Below are 24,782 nucleotides of genomic sequence, written 5' to 3' on the forward strand. Positions count from 1 at the left end.
AAGGCATTATGTATTTTTAATTTTGCGCGAGTCGAGCGGCAGCCCATTGCCATACGCCTGCCCGGGAGGCGCGCCGGCCCAATGTACCTAAACTGCGAAGTGACACCCCCCTGGTCGCGCCTCGTTTTAATTTGAGCGAACGCCAAAGGTCGAGTAGCAGGAGAGCCGAGATCACATTGGTTCCAAGTTCCAAGCCAATTCCAATAGCTCTCATAGCATAGCATAGGAGAGCCTCCAGCTCGGTCTTCGACCTTGCATATCACTATCTGATCAGCAGCAGCATATCGCTATCGGACGCTCCGGGTCTCCGGCCTTATGCAGAGCTCGGCCGTCGGCATCGCTTACAAATGGCTATAGGTTCGATTCCAAGCTCTGCAGAAAGGCACTGCGAAAAAATTATGCTTTTGTGTTTGTTTCGTGGGTCATGGGGGGCGGCAGAGGCCCAATGGCCCGGGGCGCCAAATATGTAAATACGCCTCTGCTTGTAAATTTTGAAAGACTTAACAAGACTTTCGGTTTAAGAGATTTCCTGGCTCCGAAACTTTACGAATCGTATGGTTACAACAACAACACATGGTTTCAGCAAGACGGGGCCACCTGCTATACAAGTAACGTGACCCTGGAAGTTTTGCGTGAAATGTTTCCTCAAAAATTGATATCGAGGCGAGGTGACATTGCTTGGCCTCCCAGAAGCCCTGACTTAAGGCGCTAGTCGCTATTTTTGGCCGTAAACTCTTACTTTCTAGAGTATATATCTGCTTAACGGTTCAACAAAAAATTATGAAAAATAAAATATTAATCTCCATTTTATGTACAACATTCCTAACGTTCGACTTCTTCCCTGTGACTTATAGTTTCTCCATAAAAGGAACATTACGACAGGTCGTTTTGCGACTAACTTTGCTTATATCTCCTAAACGGTTTATTCGATTAAAGTTATTTTTAACCTAAAATAAATGTTTTAACAAGCACTACAAATGCAACGTTTCATAATGTTAAAAAAAAATATTTTTTTTTTAAATAAATCGAATATTATTCAACATTTCGTGCGTATGCAGCTCGAAAAAAGCGTGGCCGGCAGTCGTGTGCTAGCTTTGAGACGAGGAGGCTGTGTCGCTCGTCGCTCCGTGCCTTCCTTGTACTCTGTATGCTTGTGCTGAGCCCAAGTACAATAAAATTGGAGTTTAACTAACATAGCGGTTTCACTCACGTGTTTTTAGTCACTCGCGCGACATGTTTCGGAGAGCCTAGCCGTCGCGCGCGCCGCAGTACATGACGCCCATCCGTCGTGACCGCTACTCACTCAGGCACTGTTAGTGCTTGAAAATGGAGACCTAGGCTCTCCGAAACATGTCGCGCGAGTGACTAAAAACACGTGAGTGAAACCGCTATGTTAGTTAAGTTAATATGTCTCACGATAGTTTAAATTCGAAAATTGGAGTTATTGTGGCCAAAGACTAAATAACTGCAGAAAGTTGATTTAGTGTTTCGCAGCCTATTATAACGAAAATAATGACAATATTTCCACTTATGTTTGAGAAAGCTTCATTTGAAATATAAAAATAAAAGTTTTCTAACATGAATAGAATAGAATATAATAGAATTTCTTTATTTGCCAGAATACGTGTATAAGATGACAACAGAAAAGGTTTACATGTATCAGTATTCAGTCGAGGACACGACATGCAAATAATTGACAATTTAATAATTTTAACATAAAATAAAAGTACAATATAGAAAATATTACGACAGAAATGAAAACAGTGGGTAATTTTTCCTGTTAAAAAACTAATAATAAGTTGGTAACAATTTGAATATTAAATAATAAAATGTCCATGAATAAATAAAACTAATAAGTTAATTTTTTTTTTATAAAAAGTCAAATTACAAAATGGATGCGCGGACATATTGCCATTTTTACGTTTTGAATAAAGTTCGATTCCTAACAAAACAATAATTAATTGTAATTAATATAGGCTATCAATTTACTTTGTATATAGATATTAATTTATTCATTTTTAAGTTTAATTTTTTTTAATTGTGTTGGGAGATTGGGTAATCTCCAATTGATTGGTGGTGGTTGATGATGAAAACGAACAGTGACAAGTAAGAGTCAATTGATATTCCTTTATAAGCTAATCATAAATGAAAGTAGGCATAACTCAAATATAAACTATTTATAAATCATGACCCTTACAATTGATTAAGCCGTTTAGTAAAAAGACCAAAACGGCCTGTCGTATTTTTTTTGGCGACACTATAAATTAAGGCGAAAGGAAAAAATCAAACGTACTACTTACCACCGCAACGATAATACGAGTACCTATGCTATAAATAATGTAATAGTTAGTTCGTATTTTACAAATGTTTTCTTGTTCAGATACGAATAGACCTTGCATTTTTATTATAATGGTAAATAATACCTCTTTAATTCAGAAACTATATACTTACTTACTGTTACGGTCTAGAGCGTATTTCTTCTAAATGGGTAAACAAAAAAAATATGAAAAAAATATATAGGTATGAATCTTTATTTATTGTTCAACAATTGTAACATTTAATATTTTTCTTGAAATTTATAGTTTCACCGTAATAAAAATAATACATTTTGCGGCTAACTTTGGTTTTTTCTACTTAACGGCTAAATCAATTATAATTATTTTTGAACTAACAATAATGTTTTAAGAGCTGACGGTCTTTCCACCGCGATAGAACCGGCCGACGATTTGTTTTATTAACAATATCATCTAAATTCTAAACTACCATAAGTATAATGAAATGGGCTGCGATGACTGAAAAGATCTTTTACATGTTCATGTGACCAGCTGACCTTCCACCGAGATACAACCGGCTGACGATTTTTTTATTCACATTAGCATCTAAATTATCATCTGACAAAATAACATGCGGGAGGCGATGACAATTTTTTTTTTGCTTGTTTCACTGGCTGCCATTCCTCAACCCACCAACGGAGCGGCAGCTGACGTCCACGGGGGTTCATCATACATAGCCCTTAACCATTATATCGGAGCTATTGTGGCCAAAAAATAAAAAAACTGCAGAGCGCTGATTTGGTTGTGGCGCGCTTGTAATATTAATTTCCCACGAATGATATTATTATTATTATTATTTGTAATGCAGGCAGGCAGTTTAAACAACTGATAATGCCTGTATCCAGAGTCATAAACCGAGTTCTCAGTGTTGAGTAGAATTTGCTTTGTGCACGTATATTCCCACGTAATGTTTGAGAACACTTCGAACTTCGAAAAATAATACTAGTTTAACACTAGTTCCTAAAATTTTATATGTAGGTAGACTAGGTAGTAGGTACTTAATTTTATAAGTTAACTATTAATGGCATTATTTATATTTATTTATTACGTATAAAAAAAATTACTATAAAATAAACACACTGTACGCCTTAATTTAGTACATACCAAGCTCTAGCTATAAATTTTAATCAGTCGAATTGACTTAGGTATTTATTTGTAAGAAACTGATAAAACACAAATTAACTAATTGAGGCTTGCAAAGCATAAGGGAATATATATTTTTATTATAATTTACGACCTCCACTAAACGCATGATCTACTCATATCAAACGACAAAATATCTGCAAAAGATACACAAATACGAGTATAGCGCCAACCGCGCGCCTCTGGGCTGTAGCTTATTCTTTGAACCTCGTTGTGGTAAATTCACGTACGATTGCAGTGAGCGGGTGCACAGACGCTGAGACGCTCAAGGACACATCAGCGACTATCGTCTTAAGAGGCCGGTGTCGATTTTAGTCGCAAAAATGTAAAATTGATAGATTTAATCGGTGAAATTGTACACCTTTTGTTACCTAATTGAAATAACAAGTACTGGTTTCTATTAGCGCATCTTCTTATCTTACCTTTTATCAGATCAATTTGTTGAAAACAGATTCACTAAATTAGTAATGTTTGCTTTTCTGATGGACGTTTAGGTAAACGCGCGTAAAGCACTGATTTTGTCGCTCTTATTTGTAAATTTCGTAAAGTTTAGACGGCTAAACATGGTAATTTTGTATTACACATATCCTATACTTGACGTTTATCAGACTACATTTTATTATTATGACTTTGAAGTAGTGTAAATAAAAGTTAGACGAAATCAATTTTCTCCAGAAATTACTTCAAAACAAGTGACATTTTCTCTGAAAATTGACTTAATTTCAACGTAATTTTGATACTTAAACAATCTACAACATTTGTTGAAACTATTCTTATACATCAATTTGTATAATTTACCACCATAAGTTTTTGATGAATTTTTAAAAACTGCCCCTTCTTTTCATATATTACCGGTGACGCACGCTTGCGACCTCATTATTAAAAGGCAAGATGAGAAGACGTGCTAATAGAAACATTAGAAACCAATACTTGTTATTTAGATATTACGCAACAAAACGTGTATAATTTCAACGACTAAATCTATCAATTTAAAAATTTTGCTCCAAAATCGACTACGGCCTCTTAACTTCGGCAGACTTCTTTTTGTGGGGTTACTTGAAGAGTAAAGTGTACTCCAATAATCCGACAACCACGGCAGAATTAAAGGAGAATATTCGTCAAGAAATCCAATCAATATCTCCGCAACTTCTAACGAAAGTGTTGGAATTCTAATTATAATTTTTATTTTAAAACATAAAAATTGATTATTTAAAAAAAAAATGCATTTATCACTGGCCCACCCTGTATCTAAATTGTTTGCGCTCTCTGCACACATACACACATATTACACACATACTCTATAGTTACAGATACAGAAGCGGTAAAGCGGGAGTGAGTTCATTCAATCTGACTTATATGCCGGTCTTCGCCACATAAATCTTAAATGATGTAATAATATAAACTCACTTTCCTTTGAGCATCTCGTACACTTGAAGTAACTTGAGGATGGGAAGGTGCTTGAAAGCTGCGACCTTGGGTAGTCCCGAGGTTCCGCTTGTACTGACGAGCCAAGCAAATACCTTGTCCGTATCAAAGCTCGCCACTCTGAAAATTCATCATCTTGGAGCTTTTTCCCTCAATTTAGTTATTTTTGTGCGTTCCTCTTTATCGTAAATATGTTCCTTGTTATCGTTTATCTGCGCTGTTTACCCATTTAAAATAGAATGTAATCGTTTATTGCGAACCATGGTACTGATTGTTATTAAGTAGAATAAAATTTGTGAAACACATGCCACCCTGGTAGGGCATTGCAAGTATCTAGTTATTTAAGGAACAATTTAGGACTAATGTTTGTACATAAAATGTAAGTACACAGTGAAATCATCCATAGATTTAATGCTCAGTAAAAGGGGTTTAGCACACAAACCACTGCTTGCTTTGACATTTCTTTTATTACATTGATATACAGGATTAATTATAAGATTACATAAAGATCAAATCGAACATAAGTAACATAACCTCGCGCACAGGCCTGCCGCCAAATCTGACAGCTCTCTCTCTCAAACTAAAATGACCATAGATACAACAATCAAAAGTATAGAGCCAGGTACATACTACATGTAATTATCAGTAGTATTAGGCCACATATAGGATATTAACTATTGTGATGCTTACAGCTCGGCCATCCTTTTTATTTTAGTGAGTCCTCTCACTAAAGTAATTAAACATTTATATCAACAACCATATATCATAACATGTCATCCACCTTAACACTAACGAAAGATAAACATACATAACAACATTATTTTAACCTTCTGGTTATTCAGTTCCTCATTAATCAATCGCAGCCAGTGACAATATGTATATTAACCTGATGCTTTAACCTGAGATCATGTAAACAGTCATTTCATACAACCAGCACCTATAGTAGCATTTACAGCCTTCTTCTAGTCTTTCACTATATGAACTAACTTACAGTCATGGTCTGCTCTAGACAGTCTGTTAAAGTATAAACCAACATCAACATTTACAGTCTGCCCTCAAGGCCTGCTCTAAACAGTTTGGTAAAGTATAACACGTTATAAACAATCATAGTCTGCCCTTAAGGCCTGCTCTATGGCAAAGCATAATACATCATATACAATCACAATCTGCCCTTAAGGCCTGCTCTAAGCTGTTTGACATAGTGTGACACATCATAAACAATCAGTCTGCCCTTAAGGCCTGCTCTAAATAGCTTGGCAAAGTATAACACATCATAAACAATCACAGTCTGCCCTTAAGGCCTGCTCTAAACAATTTGGCAAAGTATAAAGTATAACACATCATACACAATCACAGTCTGCCCTTAAGGCCTGCTCTAAATAGTTTGACAAAGTATAATTCATGATAAACAATCACAGTCTGCCCTTAAGGCCTGCTCTAAACAATTTGGCAAAGTATAACACATCATAAACAATCACAGTCTGCCCTTAAGGCTTGCTCTAAACAATTTGGCAAAGTATAAAGTATAACACATCATAAACAATCACAGTCTGCCCTTAAGGCCTGCTCTAAATAGTTTTGCAAAGTATAATTCATGATAAACAACCACAGTCTGCCCTTAAGGCCTGCTCTAAACAATTTGGCAAAGTATAACACATCATAAACAATCACAGTCTGCCTTTAAGGCCTGCTCTAAATAGTTTGGCAAAGTATAATTCATCATAAACAATCACAGTCTGCCCTTAAGGCCTGCTCTAGACATCATTCCAAAGTATAAAAATTGTTATGGCCTGCTCTAGACTAGACTAGTCTAGACAGTCTGCCATCACGGCCTGCTCTAGAAGACAGGCTGCTATCAAAGCCTGTTCTAGACAGTCTGCCAACATTCAACCTAGTCAATCTAATTATTTAATTAGACTGTTGTTATGGCCTGCTCTAGACTGGACCAGTCTAGACAGTCTGCCATCACGGCCTGCTCTAGAAGACAGGCTGCTATCAAAGCCTGTTCTAGACAGTCTGCCAACATTCAACCTAGTCAATCTAATTATTTATTTAGACTGTTGTTATGGCCTGCTCTAGACTAGACCAGTCTAGACAGTCTGCCATCACGGCCTGCTCTAGAAGACAGGCTGCTATCAAAGCCTGTTCTAGACAGTCTGCCAACATTCATACCTATAGCCAACCTAATCATTTAATTTGTTATGGCCTGTCTGCCATCACGGCCTGCCCCAGACAGTCTGCCCTCAAGGCCTGCGCTGGACAGTTTGCCAAAGTATTACTAATTATTTATTTATTTTTGAATCTAACTACAAGGTCCATATGACAAGTACCTATCTTTGCCAAAATATAAACTAACATAATAAACAGTCTCATTACGGCCTGCACTAGACAGTCTGCCAAAACTCAACGGTTATATTCTAGATTCATAATATTAATATAATAACTAGCAGTCGTATCAGCGAAGAGTCTCGACCAACACCGAGAGAGACTCTCGCCGAGTCGCTTGATCAGATGCATAAGACGGTAATCGTGGACACGGCGCATAGTACGTCGGTTCCTCACTCTGCGGCCCTGACCATCGGCAGCTTGGGCCCTGCCCACTGCTGGCAGCTCTGTCTTAACAGTTTCACCTCCTTTGCTTCAGTCAGCTCTTGCTGCGATGCCCTCGCTTATCATCAACTTCATCCGTTCAGCCAGGTTACCAGCGTTGAAACATACAAAAATAAAAATAGTTATAATCATTAGCAGTAGCAAAGATAATTTTAGTCACAGTCATCCTCAACAATTTAATAATTGAAATATAAACATCGACTCAGTCAATCATTATCATCATCAATTAATCTTACTATATACCTAATCATCATCTATCATCATCTATATCGTCATCAAAATCGATCTGTTCGGTAATCATCATCGATATCATCATCAATATGGTCAGTCAAGCATTATCGCCGACATTGTTATCGAAGTCGTTCAGCTCCGTTTTCATCATCGATATGGTCAGTTATTGACCCTGTCGTGGACATCGAGGCAAACATTCGTTGACATCGACACTGTAATCGATATGTTCGGTCATATACATAATCATCGTTCTCGGACCTCTGTTACCTAAGATCTTCCTTAGATACCTACTCATCGTTACTGAAATCGCAATCAGACGTCAATGACGTCATGGATATCAGTCATTATCTTCATCGAAAAATCCTCAACATTAATTAAATAAAATGACAAATATTCCATCGATTCATCAACTTTAAGAAGATTACATTTAAAACAGGTTGTTATTAATTTATTTATATAAACAGATAATTATTTATTCAATGACCATATGATCCTGATGTTTCGTCCTAAACTTCGTTCAGTATTTCACAATGGTAATATTCAGCCCCAGGAATCGGCAAGAACGCAGCAACTATATCTCGGGATGACATGCACCCAAAAAAAGTAGCTCTAAATAATAGCGTATAGGTACTACACCGAGTACACCGTAACATATACTAGCGTCATTAGTGTCATTACCCCACCTACTATATTATTGGAAGTATTGGAAGTGATTAAAAGTTATTCCAATATACATTTATTCACTTTTTGTTAATTGATACAGCCAATATTTCCTGGCTATGCTAATCGTGGCGACAACGCACTTAATGACAAAAATGCAACCATACATTTTGTCTTTATGAATCATGGTTCTTTTGCCTTACTATACTTTAATTAATATTACCAACTTATTTCTTGTCATCACTGTGTCTGTCATAAAATCATACATGTTACCTTCCATGGTACCTTCTGTTAAACCTACTGATCAAGCAAATTTTAAGAATACAAAGTTTCATGAATTGAAATGAAAAATAAAAATTAGTTCCAAGCTCCTTATAAGGCTTCTTGAGCCTACTTTATAAGGCTTCTTTAAGTTTGAATGTTATCTACTTTTAGCTTCGTTTATTTAACTTACCTACTCTGGTGTTGATTCTTTTGTTAAGGTCAGTCACAGACTTCTGCTCAGGACCATACTAAAATTTTGTACTAACACTTGTGACAGTGGTTGTACTTATTCATCGATTTTGCATTTCAAGTCAATTTTCAATGAGAATTCTTTAAGTCTTGTTTTTTTTCAAACAGGGACTGTTTTTGTAAACTTTTTAATTTTACAAATAGACTTTCTTAACTTGATAATGTATACACAAGTATGCTGCTTTTGCCTTTTCTTGACACTTTATGGTCCTTACCTATTAGTAACCTGAATTTTATAATTTGTGACCTAAGAGTTTGATTAACTTAGTTAGGCATCACTAACTGTAAAATTTCTTAACCTGAATCTGTCATACAATAATTATTTCAGATTCACCCTTTATGCAAATGAAACCATAAAGTCACAAATTAATTGTATTTCATAGCAACAATTCATAGTTTCATTTGTGGTTTGTTATTATATTGTACAACTGCAAAATATAACTGAATACTATGCAATATGCTTAATACAAATATTGAATATTGTGTCAACAGCATGGAAAAAGTAATCTGTTCTTGTTTAGCCAATCTGCTTTTACTAGACAGAACTTGCACTAAACTTATAAATTTAGAGAAACAAATGTGTACATTGGTGTATATTTTGTGCAATAAGGTTTAAATATAAATACCGCTTGTCACCAATTCAAAGGTATGAAGTAGGTATTCAAGATTTCTAAATAGAGTGAAATATAACTTCTTTTAAATACCTACTAGGAGATCTTAACCACTGAAAGTGAACTGTACTTATTGTTATCAGAAAATAAACATTTATATTTCATTTTTTTCATTTTCTTATGCTATGTCAATATCCACAACGCAACCAGTCATCATGTAAATCATGCTCCCTGAATGATAATAATGATGTTTTAAAATTGTTACTTTGATTTTCAATTGCATGACATTTAAAACAGTAGTATGAAATAGATGTAAAACTATCAATGTCATTCATTTCAAATTTAGAATTCATACTGTGTGTAATTCCATTAATTTATTATTGTTTCTATTTGCATCTCTCGGAGTATCCAGACTAATAATTTTCAGTACAACAATCATTGGCAACTAAATGCATGTACCTACAGTACTACTATGTAGAATATACCATCTTTAATTAACATTTTTTTTTTTTTTTTACATTTGCCTATACACAAATGTTTATAAATAATTTGTTTGCATCAAAACAAAAACTAGTTTCTTTGTCTTTTCACCTAAATAACCGATATGCACATTTATCTATTAAGATTCTTTTATTCTGAATTAGAGACCGGGGTATTTATCTCAATAAGTGTGATGCTTGGTAAAGGCCTTTTCTAAATCTTCCCATTGACAACCGTCATGGGCCAATCTCCTACAATTCTAGCCCGCTGTCAGTCGCTACCTCTCATCTTTGCTATCTCATCATTTCATCATGGCAATAACTTCTGCAATACTAATCAATCACATTTTTTTGTTATCTCTTACTATATATAGGCATTATATACTCATGCATCATTAGAACAAAAAAAACCTTTTAGTGTCATTAGACTATCCAAAAAAATAATAGTAATAATACCTAGTAAATATTCAATTATTGTCATTTTACAACTCATTGTTAATAATTAACTTCACTGAGCACCTGAATTGTACCTGAAGTGCACAATACCATCCTTACCATTTTGACTTCTTATAACCATGTTGGCTCTTAATGATAGTTCTCTGCGTCTCACCAATCTCACCGTGATGGTCGTTTGCTTGCATTTTCGTCGAGATCTATTCTCATTGTATTCCAACGTGTCTCAACGTGTCAGTCCAAAAACAAACAATAACAAAAAACACAGGTTAATAACTAGATCAATACATAGCAAATGTCCAGTGCATTGCAAATTTAAAACAACTTTTATTTTAAACAAATGAAACCAATTGTCAATCATTTTGTTTACCGTACAAAACAAACTAATGAAATCGTGTATCATATATATTTATATATATATACACTATTGTCTTGATTATGAAATTAACATTCAAAAGACCAAGCAACTTACATTACTATGTACCTCTTTCATCATCATCATCAATTTTAAGAGCTATGCTCTTGTTGATGGAGTAATTACCATTCTTTGCTGGGCCAGCCTTTTAACTCCCTCATACAACATGACAGAAACTCTATCTTTCATTTGGCTGAGATATGTGTTCCTCTGCGTCTTTCTCGCTCAATCTTGCCCTTCAGGATGTTTAAAAAGAATCTGTCGTGCGGGTCGTGCCGTATTAGATGACTAATCATCTTGCACCTTCTGTTAGCTGTTGTGCCTAACACGCATCTCTTCTCTCCTGCCATGCTCAGTTCCTCAACGTTCGTCTTCCTTTCTGTCCAGCTAATCCTTAGCATCCTCCGCCAACACCGGATTTCAAAGGCCTCCAATCGCTCTCTGTCCCGTTGTGTCACTGTCCACGTCTCACAAACATTTAAAGCAATGCTCCAGATATACGCCTTAACTAAGCGGTTTTTTTTTTCACATTCTTCGAGATGTGTGCTTCATCTCTATATAGGTGAAAATAATCATCCAATTTCTATGTGGGCATTTGAATTCACAATCCCGCTTTCTGAGTTGAAATCATCCATAGATTTAATGCTCAGTAAAAGGGGTTTAGCACACAAACCACTGCTTGCTTTGACATTTCTTTTATTACATTGATATACAGGATTAATTATAAGATTACATAAAGATCAAATCGAACATAAGTAACATAACCTCGCGCACAGGCCTGCCGCCAAATCTGACAGCTCTCTCTCTCAAACTAAAATGACCATAGATACAACAATCAAAAGTATAGAGCCAGGTACATACTACATGTAATTATCAGTAGTATTAGGCCACATATAGGATATTAACTATTGTGATGCTTACAACAGTCATAAGTAAAAATTTACACAAGGGGTTCAGAAGTAGAATTAGTAGTACGTCGGTTCCCTAACATAAGTATCCACTTTTCTATACAATTAGTATGGTAACTTGGTTACTTAATTCGGGGCACCGACCGTACTTATGAAAAATTATCCTTCAGTAACCCTTGGACGGAATATTATTTAGGTCAAGCAATAAGAAGGTATAGAGGGAAATGCTAGGAACACAATTTTTAACTTCGTAGCTTTGCTTGGACTAGTTAGGAGATGAACATATCAAAAGTCTCCGACCGTAACCCTGGTGCTGAGGGGCAGAGGGGGGTTTGAAGGTTAAATTTTTCGGTTTTTCGTTTATATCTCGGAAACTATGGGTCTGAGCGACATGGCCACTTATACAAAATGAAAAGTGATTTAAGTTGATACAAGTTTGTTCAGAAACGTTCAATAATGAATTCATTTTTGATCCTTTTCTTTAGCTTAATTTAATGTTTGCAATTAAAAATAATTCTAATTTCATGTAATAAAATAATCTCACAATTAACGTCATCCAAACTGTATATTTTTTAAATAAAATATTCATTGATATATATGTATATATACAATTATCATTCAAATCTATATGTTCAATATTTAACTATGGCAATTTTGTATTCAAAACTTTGACAGTTAGGGCTTTCAAAAACTCACCATTCATTCTCTCGATTCCTAACGACAATTCACTTTGCCACTTTTTGTACTTCTTCGTAGTTTAGAAAGTAAACCAGCATTTAAAACTACAGTCCACTCTTATTTCACCACCTAAACAACACCTGAGACCAGCGAAGATTTTACATGGTCCTTACGAAGCCTCTGAATAACGAAAAGGCATGATTGTGGCATCGAGTCGAGCTCCACCTATTCAACGGACCTTCTCCAGTGAAGCCGTGAGTCATCCAGGTTGGCGCAGGGCACATCCAGCTACGTGCAAGTTCCAGAGCTGACACTCATCGAGTCCCAGCAGTCAGGATCGACGAGTGAGCAAAGCCGCGACGGACACACGGAGCGTCCCATTGCAGCGGGAATCCAGCCGTAACCACCAGACAGTTACGGAATCCAGCCCATCCAGCACCAACCAGACCAGTCCAGGAGCATCCAGTGGGGATCAACATCAACCAACATCCAGATTCAGATCCAGAAGCAGTCAGCACAGAAAGAAGAAGCACGAGAAAGTGAGATCGTTCTATTTCCTTTCAATCCACATTTCCTTTGTTTTGTAGCGGCACCATCCATACATTTCAACCATATCCATATAAGTAATTCATATTCATTACTTTTCCATCTAGTGCAGAAAGTAAATTCATTGATTTCATTGCCATCATTTGATCAGTAGCAAGTAGATATTCACTAGTATTCATTAGCGGCATTTATAACTGTAGGCAAACATAACCTCTTAGCAGAGATGGGCAAAATGTAATCGACTAACGATTAACGATTAAGATTACAAGAATTAATTGCGACTGACGATTGAAAACGACGATTGATCAATCTTAGTTGTATAGAGTGCAACTAATTTAGTTCGTAGATTGATTTCGGACAACTAAATTTTGTAATCGACTAATTAGTTAGACTATTTTCTCGCGACTAATGTTAGAAGCAAATTGAATAGAATACCTCGGTATGGCTATGTTGACAGACTGATTAGGACATCTTAACGGATGTTTAAAAATAAAATAGTAATGTATTACTTACGATATTTTGACCGTTTCTAAGGAGTGAGATCTGTTCTCACTATTATTTTGCTACTAAAGTAGTGCATCTCTCTGAAATTGGATTAAATTTCTCTTATCTAAGGGTAAATAAGAACTGGGTACTTTGTGCATTAGTAAAATAACACTTAAAAAAACACAATTATATAAATCAAACTTTGTATATTAAATATAAAAGCAACCATGATATGTATTTAGTTAAACTATATGAGGTTAGTCTTGCAATCGTAAAAATAATAATTAAAAGCAAAAATTATCAACAAATCAACGTTGTTTATACAATAACATGTTCATATCAGATAAAACATTAAAAAACACAGTTATAATAAATCAAACTTTGTAGGTATATGAAACATTCAAAGCAAAAAGTATCAAAAAAATCAACGCTGTTTATACAGTAAGATGTTTATATGTGATAAGATAAAACATTAAAAAATACAGTTATAATAAATCAAACTTTGTATATGAAACAAGCGGCTGATCGACCAATTCGCTACCGGTCCAATATATTGGCAATAGCGGTAATAAATAAAATATGTATGTTGATTGATATATTTGAATGTAGAATGACGCAAGGAAAATGTACCATAGTTAACGCTGAGAGTTTTTTACAAAGAGGTTTAAATATTTTTAATGACCACACGTTGAAAACAAAATAGACCGCGTAGATAATAAACAACATGCAGATGTGTCATTCAATAGAACGTGTTATTTTTAGAAGATGCGTCGGCACTTGCACCAAAATGCAACAAACAACTTCCAGGCCAGGTAAGTAGGATTATCCCATTGTTTTGTCACCGCGTGACACTAAAAAAAGTTTTACTATTGTCAGAGACAGCAAAATATTGATAGTTTCTATGTCTAAGATTTACTCAGTATCGTATAATTCAAAGTATTAATAATGCACCAACCTACTTTATTGTTTGCGATTTGTAAACAATGCAGTTTTTCGCTATTTGTCGTTATTACCAATATATCGTTATAATAATATTATGGCATTATTTGCATTGTCATTCAAGCATTTCAAATTAAACGTGTATACATAATTTTAGCTCAATCGGATGAAGATATCTGCTTCAAAATAAGTCGCAAAATTCTACCCAAACTAACATAGTTACAACATACGAGTACCTCCGTATGTTACATACATACGTACTTGTAGTTACATATTGCAAGATAAAAAATGCAAAAACGGGCGACTACGTAGTTTTAATATAGATTTAATCGTGAAATTTAGTCGATTGAAACTAAAACTAATTTATGAAATAAAACTATGAAAACGGATTATATCGCGTATATTGAATTTATAATACATCCCGACGTTTCGAACTCTTTACAGCGTTCGTGGTCAACGGGTGACTGAGGAAAAATTACAAAGTGCAAAAATACCCACATACTAAAATAATGAACAATCATAGACTACAAACTTTAAGGCTGGTTGTACATGCAAAATCGGTTCATAAGGCTAGTTATACACTATAATTATTTTTCAAGTAAAGATATATATATATACGCGATAAAAAAAAAAAAAAAAAAAAAAAACACAAACTAATTTAGTTGTTAGTTGAACATTCTCACAACTAATTTAATCGCAACTAAATTAATCGCGATTAAAAAATGACGATTGATATTTTTAATCGATTGATTAGTTAACTAAAATATTAATCGATTAATGCCCATCTCTGCCTCTTAGCACATTTCGTAGCAATAAATAAGATTTCATTTCACAATTACACTTTTAACTTGATACCTAACTGTTAGTTGATCACAATATTCATTAATTTATTAATTCACTAGCCTATTTTCTATTTAAACATCACAATCGCACGTAAATACATTAATCAGTCAATTTTTATAGCGAACTGCAGTGTGCCGGGAGCGCGTAAACAAGGTAATTAAGCCATTGCATAATTTTATTGCACCTCAGATCCATAGTGCATAAAAGTTAAGCGCCTGGGAATTTCGCATAGCAAATTTTATTAAAGACAATTTATTTGATTTCATTTTAATTTTGAGTAGGGTCATACTTAGTTTACCTTAGTTCACAATGTCTTCGGAACAAGAGTTAAAGAAATTTTATTACAAGCGTGGGGTTATTAAAGGCAAACTTAATGCTTTTCAGAAGTTTGTTTCAAATGTAGCAGCCGAGCCGCAATTAAGTGATTTGCAGCTTGCCGAGTTACAGTTAAGATTTGACAATACAGTGCCTATATACGATGAATTTGATGCATTACAGACAGACATCGATATTTCGTCTGCGTCTGCAAGCGGAGGGGATATCGGATAGGAGTGGGCTCTTTTCGAAAATACCTACTTCACAAGCATGTCGTCTGCGCAAGTGCTGATTCTAAAGCATTAGAGGCGTAATTTTCCCGATAATAAGTCGGAGGTAAGCTCTGCTAATACCGTTGTCAAGGCACACAATTCAGATTTCATCAATTTACCAAAAATCAATTCACATGAAATACCGTCAGATTCAAAAATTGACGTCCCGAGTTTGTGGAAGTCAGATTCAATTCAGTTAGAAAAAAACATTTGTGATTTACAGACAAAGAGAGGGGACTATCCGATGGGCCTTCAAAAACATCCGTCCTCTCCCTGTCGACACATAGTTGAAGTTCCCACACTTCAAGGCCGGGAGCATGTTCATAAACGTTCAAAAATGAATTCATTTTTGATCCTTTTTCTTTAGCTTAATTTAATGTTTGCAATTAAAAATAATTCTAATTTCATGTAATAAAATAATCTCACAATTAACGTCATCCAAACTGTATATTTTTTAAATAAAATATTCATTGATATATATGTATAAATACAATTATCATTCAAATCTATATGTTCAATATTTAACTATGGCAATTTTGTATTCAAAACTTTGACAGTTAGGGCTTTCAAAAACTCACCATTCATTCTCTCGATTCCTAACGACAATTCACTTTGCACTTCAGTTCAATTCAGTTTTTGAGATATCCGCTCTTGAAGGTTTATTTAGGGCTCTCATTTTTATCTTGATTAGCTACATCAGTGAAGCTGCTAGGCCGGGTTTGGGATCGTTTTCGTATGAATCGGGGGTGTTGAATTCATTTATGGTATCAACATTGACACCATTCCTAAGTAAAAACAAAATTCCTTCTAGAGCGGATATCTTAAAAACTATACAAGTATCGAAAAACTTCACTGAACAAAACTTGTAACAAATTAAATCTCTTTTCATTTTGTATAAGTGGCTAAGGCGCTCAGATGCATAGTTTCCGAGATATAATCGAAAAACCGAAAATCGGAACCTTCAAACCCCCCTTTCCCCCCAGCACCAGGGTTACGGCCGGGGACTTTTGATATGTTCACCTCCTAACTAGTCCAAACAAAGCTACGAAGTCAAAAATTGTGTTCCAAGCATTTCCCTCTATACCTTTTTTTGGGCATTTATTTCCTGGCCTAATTAGGTGTGCCTTCTCTTAGTTTTGATGAGAATGAGGCAAAATTTCGAAAGAACTATCTAGACTGCATATTGCGGCGCTTGTACATTGGGAGCCCAGCCATCGTATATCCCGAATTCCGCTAACTGGTTCTCTCTTTCCCCATCATGGAATAAAAAACATCTATTACCTGCTCATGATCTATCCGGGATTTAGGAGCTCGATGAAGTTTATCTTAATGTTATTTAACGTCTCTCTATACTTACATACTGAGCGTTGGGAGGAGCTTGCGGTTAAGAGACCGGAATGGCGCAATAAGGTAAGAGAAGGTGTAGCTAATTTCGAAGACGCTCGACTTGAACACCTGGACCAAAAGCGCCTTCAACGGAAGTCTCGACCTAAGCCGTCCTACGCATACACTTATAACGAACAAGGGAAGCTTTATTGTGCACAGTGCGACCGGATATTTAAAACAGTTTTGCGAGCCATATACGTACTCATCAGAGGAAATTAAAGGTCGCCGTTGTCGGACACGATATATGGAGGACGTAATATGAACATAAAATTTCCAGTGTTGCTTCCCCAGCCTTTTTGGCGTCTACTCGTAGCACGTCTGTTCTCATAGGAAATATCTTAAGGGCGTTGCCCACAAACTGTGAGATTGCGGGCTTTGAGGACGCCAAAAATGATTTTAAGATTGCTTGCCCGGGCAAACAATTTCCAGACAACCCAAATTCACAAAGGAGTTGGGATAATGTTTACTGTAATTTAACTTACAATACTCTCCTAAACAACTGTACAGGTCCAGGCGTCGTAGCACGGTACGCTTATCACCATGCCTGTCACGTTCTAACAAGTATGTGAGTGCGAAAGTGACGGACTTAGTGATAGGGGAACCATGCTGCGCGGGCAGATCGCGCGAGGCTTTTGGCGGTCGGAGCCCGGGAAGCTAGTTACTGCATGGCTACATGCCCATCCTTCGCCTAATACCGGTACTTTCTTGGACCCGACCTCCCTTCGACTGGCGACTGGTTTGCGACTTGGGGTCTCGGTGTGTACGCCACACATATGCTCTTGTGGCACGGACGTGGACCGACTGGGACACCATGGATTATCTTGTCAAAAAAGTGCAGTTTTTCCAGACATGCGTCGCTTAATGACATAATCCGTCGGTCTCTTGCCACCATCAATGTGCCTGCTCTTCTTGACCCGACTGGCATTATCAGAGATGATGGCAAGAGGCCCGATGGGGTGTCCTTGGTTCCTTGGAGCTTGGGACACACTGGCACCTTCCCACCTCCAACGGACTAATGTAAAAGCGGACGGAGCGGCGGAAAGCGCCGAAATTTTAAAACGTAACAAATATAAGAGCCTCGGTAGAGAGTACCATTTTGTACCATTTGGAGTTGAAACTCTAGTGCATGGGGTCCCAGCGCGCACAAGTTGTTTTCAGAAATCGCGAAGCGTCTGGTTGACGTACCTAACTGGTGACCGAAGAACTGGCGGCTTCCTCGCACAACGTATCAGCATTGCGATACAGCGAGGAAATGCCGCCAGCATCCTTGGTACAATGCCTCAAGGGCCTATTTAAGCTAGTTATTAATTTCGTTTAGTAGTACCACTGTATATATCTTGTAAGTAAATAAATGGATTTACAATTTAAATCTTACTTGAATGTGTGTTCTGGCTCGTGGTCATCGTGTATCTCCAAGAACTTTGCTAAAGAGTGGTCACCTTCACCAAATGTCACCATTTTCGTATCAAGTCCGAGATCCTTCACGGCTCTCTTTATATCGCCGAAATTTTCCACTTCACAGAAAACTATTCTTGGTTTGGTCGTCTTAAAATGAAATTTGATTTCATCTACAAATAAAAGTTTGACGATTAATGTTAGTCTAATTGAGCCAGAGAAGTCTATTTATCTACAATATCATATCACATCAGTCTCATCTTATTGTGTGTAGATTGTAAAAAGTAAGTACACTGCTGTCAGCCACGTCCATTTGGGAAACATTTTCTTTGTCTAAAGTTACCCCACGCTGCATACAAACTTCTATGCAGGGGTGGCACCTTTTCTCTGCAGCTGACATTGTGCAACGTGGTAAGGGTAAGGGGGTAAGTGTAATTTTGCAAATGAGGTCTTTAGCACGACAGCCGCAGGCTAGTGCATTAAAGACTCGAATTTGCAATATTCTTACCCCCGGAGTTACACACAATGTTTTTCATCACACTTCCGAAGAAAAACTCAATTTTAAGCGAAATCATTCTTAAATACGGTGACATTTCAAACATTCGTCCGCCATTTTGTAATTTTTTGGCAGTTGTTGAGGCATCGAAGGCACAGCCCCATCGGCATTCAGCCACAATTGGAAATTGTGTAAAAATATTTTAAACGGCTTTAAATTAATCAAATTGAATATTTTTAAACATAAACAAAAATATTAAGTTATAAACGTCAGTATTTTATAAGTAAAACTCATTTATACCTAGTTAATTCATATGAATAAATAACATAATTTAAAAAAACGCTATAATATTATAGCTTTTTTTTCACAATCCATAACTCACGCAGGAACAATATAGGCCTTTGTCCTTCAGTACACCTGCATGAAATAAGATCTTTTTCGAGCAAGTGTGATGAAAAAACTATTAATTTAAGGGGATCCCATGCCCCAATGACCTTCGATTTGAATCCCTTAGTTTTCTAATGTTTTTTGTAGCTTATCATATTAACAGCAACGGATTTTAGCAATATAGTATCCCATATATACTTCAAAGTTCATTGTTTTCGATATATTTGGCATCAAAGTTGAACAATTTTAGGCCAAAAAACTGGTTTTCTGGCCATAACTTTTGTGTTAATTAGTTTAAAATTAAAACCTTAGACAAATTTTTAGAGACGTCTAAGACGAACCCAAATATGTAGATTTTGTATAAGTAAGATCTTTCACAGCAATCGAGATACGAAAAAAGTGTTTTTTTAGACAATGTTTAAAACAATCATAAATAAATAAGTATTCATTTTTTTCATAATCCGGTAGACAAAAATGGAGATAAAAGATTGAAGAACCGATAGCCGCTTGTCTTATAATTCTATATGTAGTGTAAAAGTAGGAGATACGATTCAAAACTTGTCAAAAATCGATGAAAACCTCAGGTAGCCCCTTAATAGCTCACCGTATCTGTAAATAGGATCAATTCCAGCCAATGGTAGACCGTTCATAAACGCAGCATAGAAGGGAATGTGGACGTCCAGGTGGTTTCTGCCGCACACGACGGCCACGTCGCCCGGTCGCAGTCCCGCATTGCGGAGACATCTGGCCAATCGTATCGAACGGCTCTTTACAGACAACTTCGATTCTGTCTTGCCTGTACCAGCGTCGATCTACATACACAGATAAAAGATATTTTTTGAAACAATAACCAGATATGTCTCATCTGAAATACCTTGATCCAAGCTATATACCTTGAACTAAGATAATAAGTTAGGTAGGGAATATTACGCAAAACTCTGCGCAGGGGGCGCCACTACCACAATCTGAGGGTCTATCACAAAACAAGAAAATCGAAATTTCGCTATCTAACATCTCTGCCACTCTTGCATATTCGAACGACAAAGAGGCAGCGAAACTTCGGATTCGCGTTCCCCGATAGGTTCTCTGCAAACAAACCGCCTTAGTCCATCGATGTCATATTTTATTATCTCTGAAAACTTGTCATAAAACTGTTAACGCATTCACTGCCAGGGGGCGTGGCCTAGGAACAAACTTGTATGACGGTGAACGCACATGTGCGTTGGGGGCAGTGAATGTGTTAATGCGTACCTTAACTTATTGCAGTAATGGGCAGAACGCATACTAAAATGTCAATAATGTCTTAAGAGAGGTTAACTGGTTAACTCATTATTGCGGAAATCCCAATCAATTAGTTCTGTTTTACCAGAAGCGCTCTGAAGGTAAGTGTTGCAAAAAATTGTATTTAAAATAAGTAATTTTACAAATTTAGTGCACAACTATGTTAATAGCTGCGGTTTTCAAGATACTAATGCTGATCGAAATAAGGTATTTATAAAACGTAATCACACTAGTTTTTAGGGGTTTTATTTTTTAGGTAAGTTTGCTGAAATAAATTAAACAAAACCACAAAATGCTGTAGTTTTCCTTAGCACTTCATTTTAAATGCCAAGTTCAACAATTTGAATGTATGCACATTGTAAAAATAATGTTATATAATTATATTGATTTTAAATAACTTGTTAGACTCGAATCATTCTTGCAAATCGAAAAAAATATCATATCAACGCATTATGAAGCTTGATTGATTATTGCAAAAAAAAATTATATTAAGTTGCCGTAAAATGGGGTGAGTAGGGTTCGCGGGGAGAGTTGGGTTATGAATGGGGAGAGAAGGGATGAAAGGGGGGTGAGATAGGATTTTAAGGCTACTGCTACAAAAATAATGTATTCCAATTTAAAATGGAGCTATAGTAATACTCAAAATAAAAAAAATCGCTCCAACAATCTTTCAAAATCACCTTTGTATGAAAACCCATTTTACCCCAATTACGAGGGACTACGGAGTGAGGTGGGATTTCCTGTGTATCGTCAAAGTTATGAAATGGACCTACCCTAAATAAAATAAAAACTAAAATACAAACGTCCGGAACACTTATTACTTATTATACACCATTCAGTTTGCATATGTAAAAATAAAATGTTATCGAGGTTTGAATGTCAGTTTTACTCTTACTCATCCCATTTTACGGTATTTAACAACAACAAGTTTTATGTGCTATAGTGGCTATAACATGTGGATTATAAGTTCAAATGCAGATTTACACAATTAGCAAATTTAAATAATAAATAAATAAATATTATAGGACATTCTTACACAGATTGACTAAGTGCCACAGTAAGCTCAAGAAGGCTTGTGTTGTGGGTACTCAGACAACGATATATATAATATACAAATACATAAATACATAGAAAACACCCATGACTCAGGAACAAATGGCTATAAACGTGCAGAAATAAATACCGAAAACATTTCATGGGAACTTTACAATTTTTGAAAATTCTCTTTAGCACATTGCTAATGTTGACTATGATAATGTTATGATACCCACCTGCCAAACACAGTCTTCAGGGAACTTGGTCATGTAGTCCATAAAAAAGTGTCCAAGATTGTAATTCTTGTCCATCAAGTCACCTTTCATCGTATTTACCGGTTTCGTTGTCATGGTTTTGGAGCACAAGACGTTTACCTTAACAGCCAATTGGGTAATAATCGGCGTATCTAGATATGCTGCTTAAATATATATGAATGATAGCATTAAATCGGGATGATAGCACAGTGATGGTGCAAAAAAAAAGCTGAAGCGATTGATTCGGAGGGTAACAGCAATAATCAGTGACATAAAATAAGACTTGGCCTCCGTCACAAGACTGCGCCACTTTTCCTGGTCTTGCGCTTCAGGAAGTGGGTCAAACAACTTCCAAGATTTGACCCTTTTTTTTTTGACCCAGGGGAAATCCGTTATGGATCCCACCCGGCCCGGCAGAAGCCGAGTGGGTATGTCCGACTCACACGGACTAAAACCCCTGGGGTGTTCCACCGCTCGCTTTTGGACGGGATTTCGGGAACGCGGCTGCGAACTTCTGATACCCCGCGCGTCAGCGTTGCCTTTTGAGGCCCATTCTGTGGTGGCTGCTCATGCAGCGTCCTCCGCTGAAGGCGCCTCGGAACACTTGAGGGCCCCTCCAGCTCAGAACCTGTTCAGGCGGGTGATGGAACTCCCGATCCATCACCCGCAGGTTCCCGTTAAGGCGTCAGCAGCAGCGGCAGCACCCTGGCTGCGAAAGCTCTTCGCCGCCTTCCTGTCCTCCTGCGGCGCTGAGGAAGCGACTTGGCGTCGTCCTCGCGCATTCTCTCAGCAGCCTCCTTTCGTGTCATCACTGTGACACTGAAGTTGGCTACTACCACCCACGCCTCCTCACTGACAGCAAGACTGGAAGAGTGCCGCAACCGCTACGGACGACATCTTGATGATTTAATTTTTAAAACGTAAAATTTATTTCTTTATCCCAAATTCTAATTATATTTTTTATTTAAAAACATAAAAATTGATTATTTATTAAAAAAAATTAAATGCATTTATCACTGGCCCACCCTGTAACAGTGCGTGGAGCCCCTCCGCGCGAAAAAAGTGAAACTTCGTAATGTGGAAATGAAAATAGGAAGGGGTAGAAATTGATTTTTAGTGCTCATATTGTTTCTTTAAGACAAACTTTATTAACATTGATCAATTCACAATTGATCGCATCTTTAAATTATCATTTTCGAGTTGTGAAATATCCAAATCTATAACATTTACAATGGGATTATGATAACTAAACTAAAGTAAGATACGAAATGTTTGAGTTATATTTTATTGTGTTTAATCTCCTTGTTATCGTGGAATTACCATACCGACCTAGTTTGAAATGCACAATCAATAATTTAGTCCTTTACCTAAATGATCTCTTATAGCCTTATGGGAATATAGTTCAGATCCGGAAACCGCTTTCAACTTTTAGTATGTTACTGGGCATGGTACTGGGTCTCCAAAACTGCCGGGAGACAGCGGCGCCGGCCATCTACTTCAGCGGAATAACGTCATCAAAATGACTCCCGCCTCGGTGCGAATATTGCATATTGCACCGAAACTATGCATTGCACATACACTTGTAGGGTATTAAATAAAAGCCAATTAAATATTCTATATTTCATTGCTACATTATGGACCAAAATATACAATAATTTAAGCGTAATTTACAAAGAAATTAAAATGATGTAAAAAAATATTCGATTATTTGGGTTTTATAACCAAACCAAAAGTCGGACGTTAAAGCAATGTACTACAACATTAATGCTGATGTCTCAAGCCATACACTGATATCAAAATAATCAAAATCAAACTAAAAATGTGAAAATTATGCATCAAAATGTAGGTATTTGCTAGAACAAATGAATTAAAGTTAAAAAGATCGAAATTGGTCATTTTCAGGTTAATCTGTATTAGCTTCTAGTATGTTATTAGCAATATAAAAAGTATCACAATACTGCTGGCTGGGCGACAATCTCTATAGTGCCTGAGTGACAAATAATGGCGTCATACATGTGACCACTACCTAATTTGCAAAATCTAAATTATAACTATACCATGAGTCATACGTACACGTGTTCTATATCAAACGAAAGGTTTTAAATATATTATGATTTGTTAATACATTATTTATAAAAACAACGCATGTTTTAGAAGCTACAAACAAAGAAAAACCACTTTTTTTGAGAAAAGTTTGTGTATATATATTTTATAGCTCAACTAAAAACGTTATAAGAGTGTTGCGTCTAATATAAAAGACACCAGTTATTCAACTATACGTCACAGCTAAAATTTTTAATTTCCGACAAAAACTGTGGAAGTTGTACAAAAAAAACTAAAGCGCGCCAACAATTCTACCTTAATGCGCTCATATTATGCAAAGAATAGTCCTAATTATCGGGTATTAAATAAAAGAACATTACATAAAACACATGAAGACGATATTTTGGAGTGGAATTATAATATAATTTATAAATTGAATTTGTTTGATAAATTCGGTTTGAAAGTCGGTTAACATTTAAGTTTTGTGCACCTGGGCTACAAAGGCGAATGAATTGACGTCTCATTTATCAAAATCAGTTCAGTAGTTCCATGTAAACAAAACATCACACGTAGACAGCAAATTCTGCCTATTTCTATTGTCTGGGAGAGGACACTGACTTCTGTAACAGGTTTTTTTACCTAGCT

At 36.3% G+C, this 24,782-nt stretch overlaps 2 protein-coding genes across 2 annotated transcripts in view; both read right to left on the bottom strand.

The window, feature by feature from the left end:
* Positions 1-13,219, bottom strand: part of LOC134750190 (luciferin 4-monooxygenase-like) — a 28,148-nt gene extending 14,929 nt beyond the window's left edge. Inside the window, exons 1-2 of the mRNA XM_063685318.1 lie at positions 12,478-13,219; positions 4,884-5,021 (exon numbers count right to left, since the gene is read on the bottom strand). Of these exons, the coding sequence (XP_063541388.1) occupies positions 4,884-4,897 (14 nt within the window). The 5' untranslated portion in view covers positions 4,898-5,021; positions 12,478-13,219. The remainder of the gene's footprint in view (positions 1-4,883; positions 5,022-12,477) is intronic.
* Positions 13,220-18,617: 5,398 nt separating this feature from the next.
* LOC134750365 (uncharacterized) lies at positions 18,618-22,210 on the bottom strand. Its single transcript, XM_063685526.1, has 3 exons — positions 22,077-22,210; positions 20,129-20,336; positions 18,618-18,814 (listed from the first exon to the last, which is right to left on the bottom strand). The coding sequence occupies exons 1-3, from the start codon at positions 22,188-22,190 to the stop codon at positions 18,618-18,620; spliced, it is 519 nt and encodes a 172-aa protein (XP_063541596.1). The 5' UTR covers positions 22,191-22,210.
* Positions 22,211-24,782: the final 2,572 nt, after the last annotated feature.

This window comes from Cydia strobilella, chromosome 19 (assembly GCF_947568885.1).
Source record: "Cydia strobilella chromosome 19, ilCydStro3.1, whole genome shotgun sequence".
Lineage (NCBI taxonomy): Eukaryota > Metazoa > Arthropoda > Insecta > Lepidoptera > Tortricidae > Cydia > Cydia strobilella.

What these genes read in the sequence shown, in the direction of transcription:
- LOC134750365 (XM_063685526.1), bottom strand. Translation starts at nt 22,190, where the DNA reads ATGACAACGAAACCGGTAAATACGATGAAAGGTGACTTGATGGACAAG. An exon ending in CTGAAGACTGTGTTTGGCAG is followed by an intron (nt 20,337 to 22,076) that starts GTGGGTATCATA and finishes CTGTGTATGTAG; the next exon opens with ATCGACGCTGGTACAGGCAA. An exon ending in TGATCCTATTTACAGATACG is followed by an intron (nt 18,815 to 20,128) that starts GTGAGCTATTAA and finishes TTTTATTTGTAG; the next exon opens with ATGAAATCAAATTTCATTTT.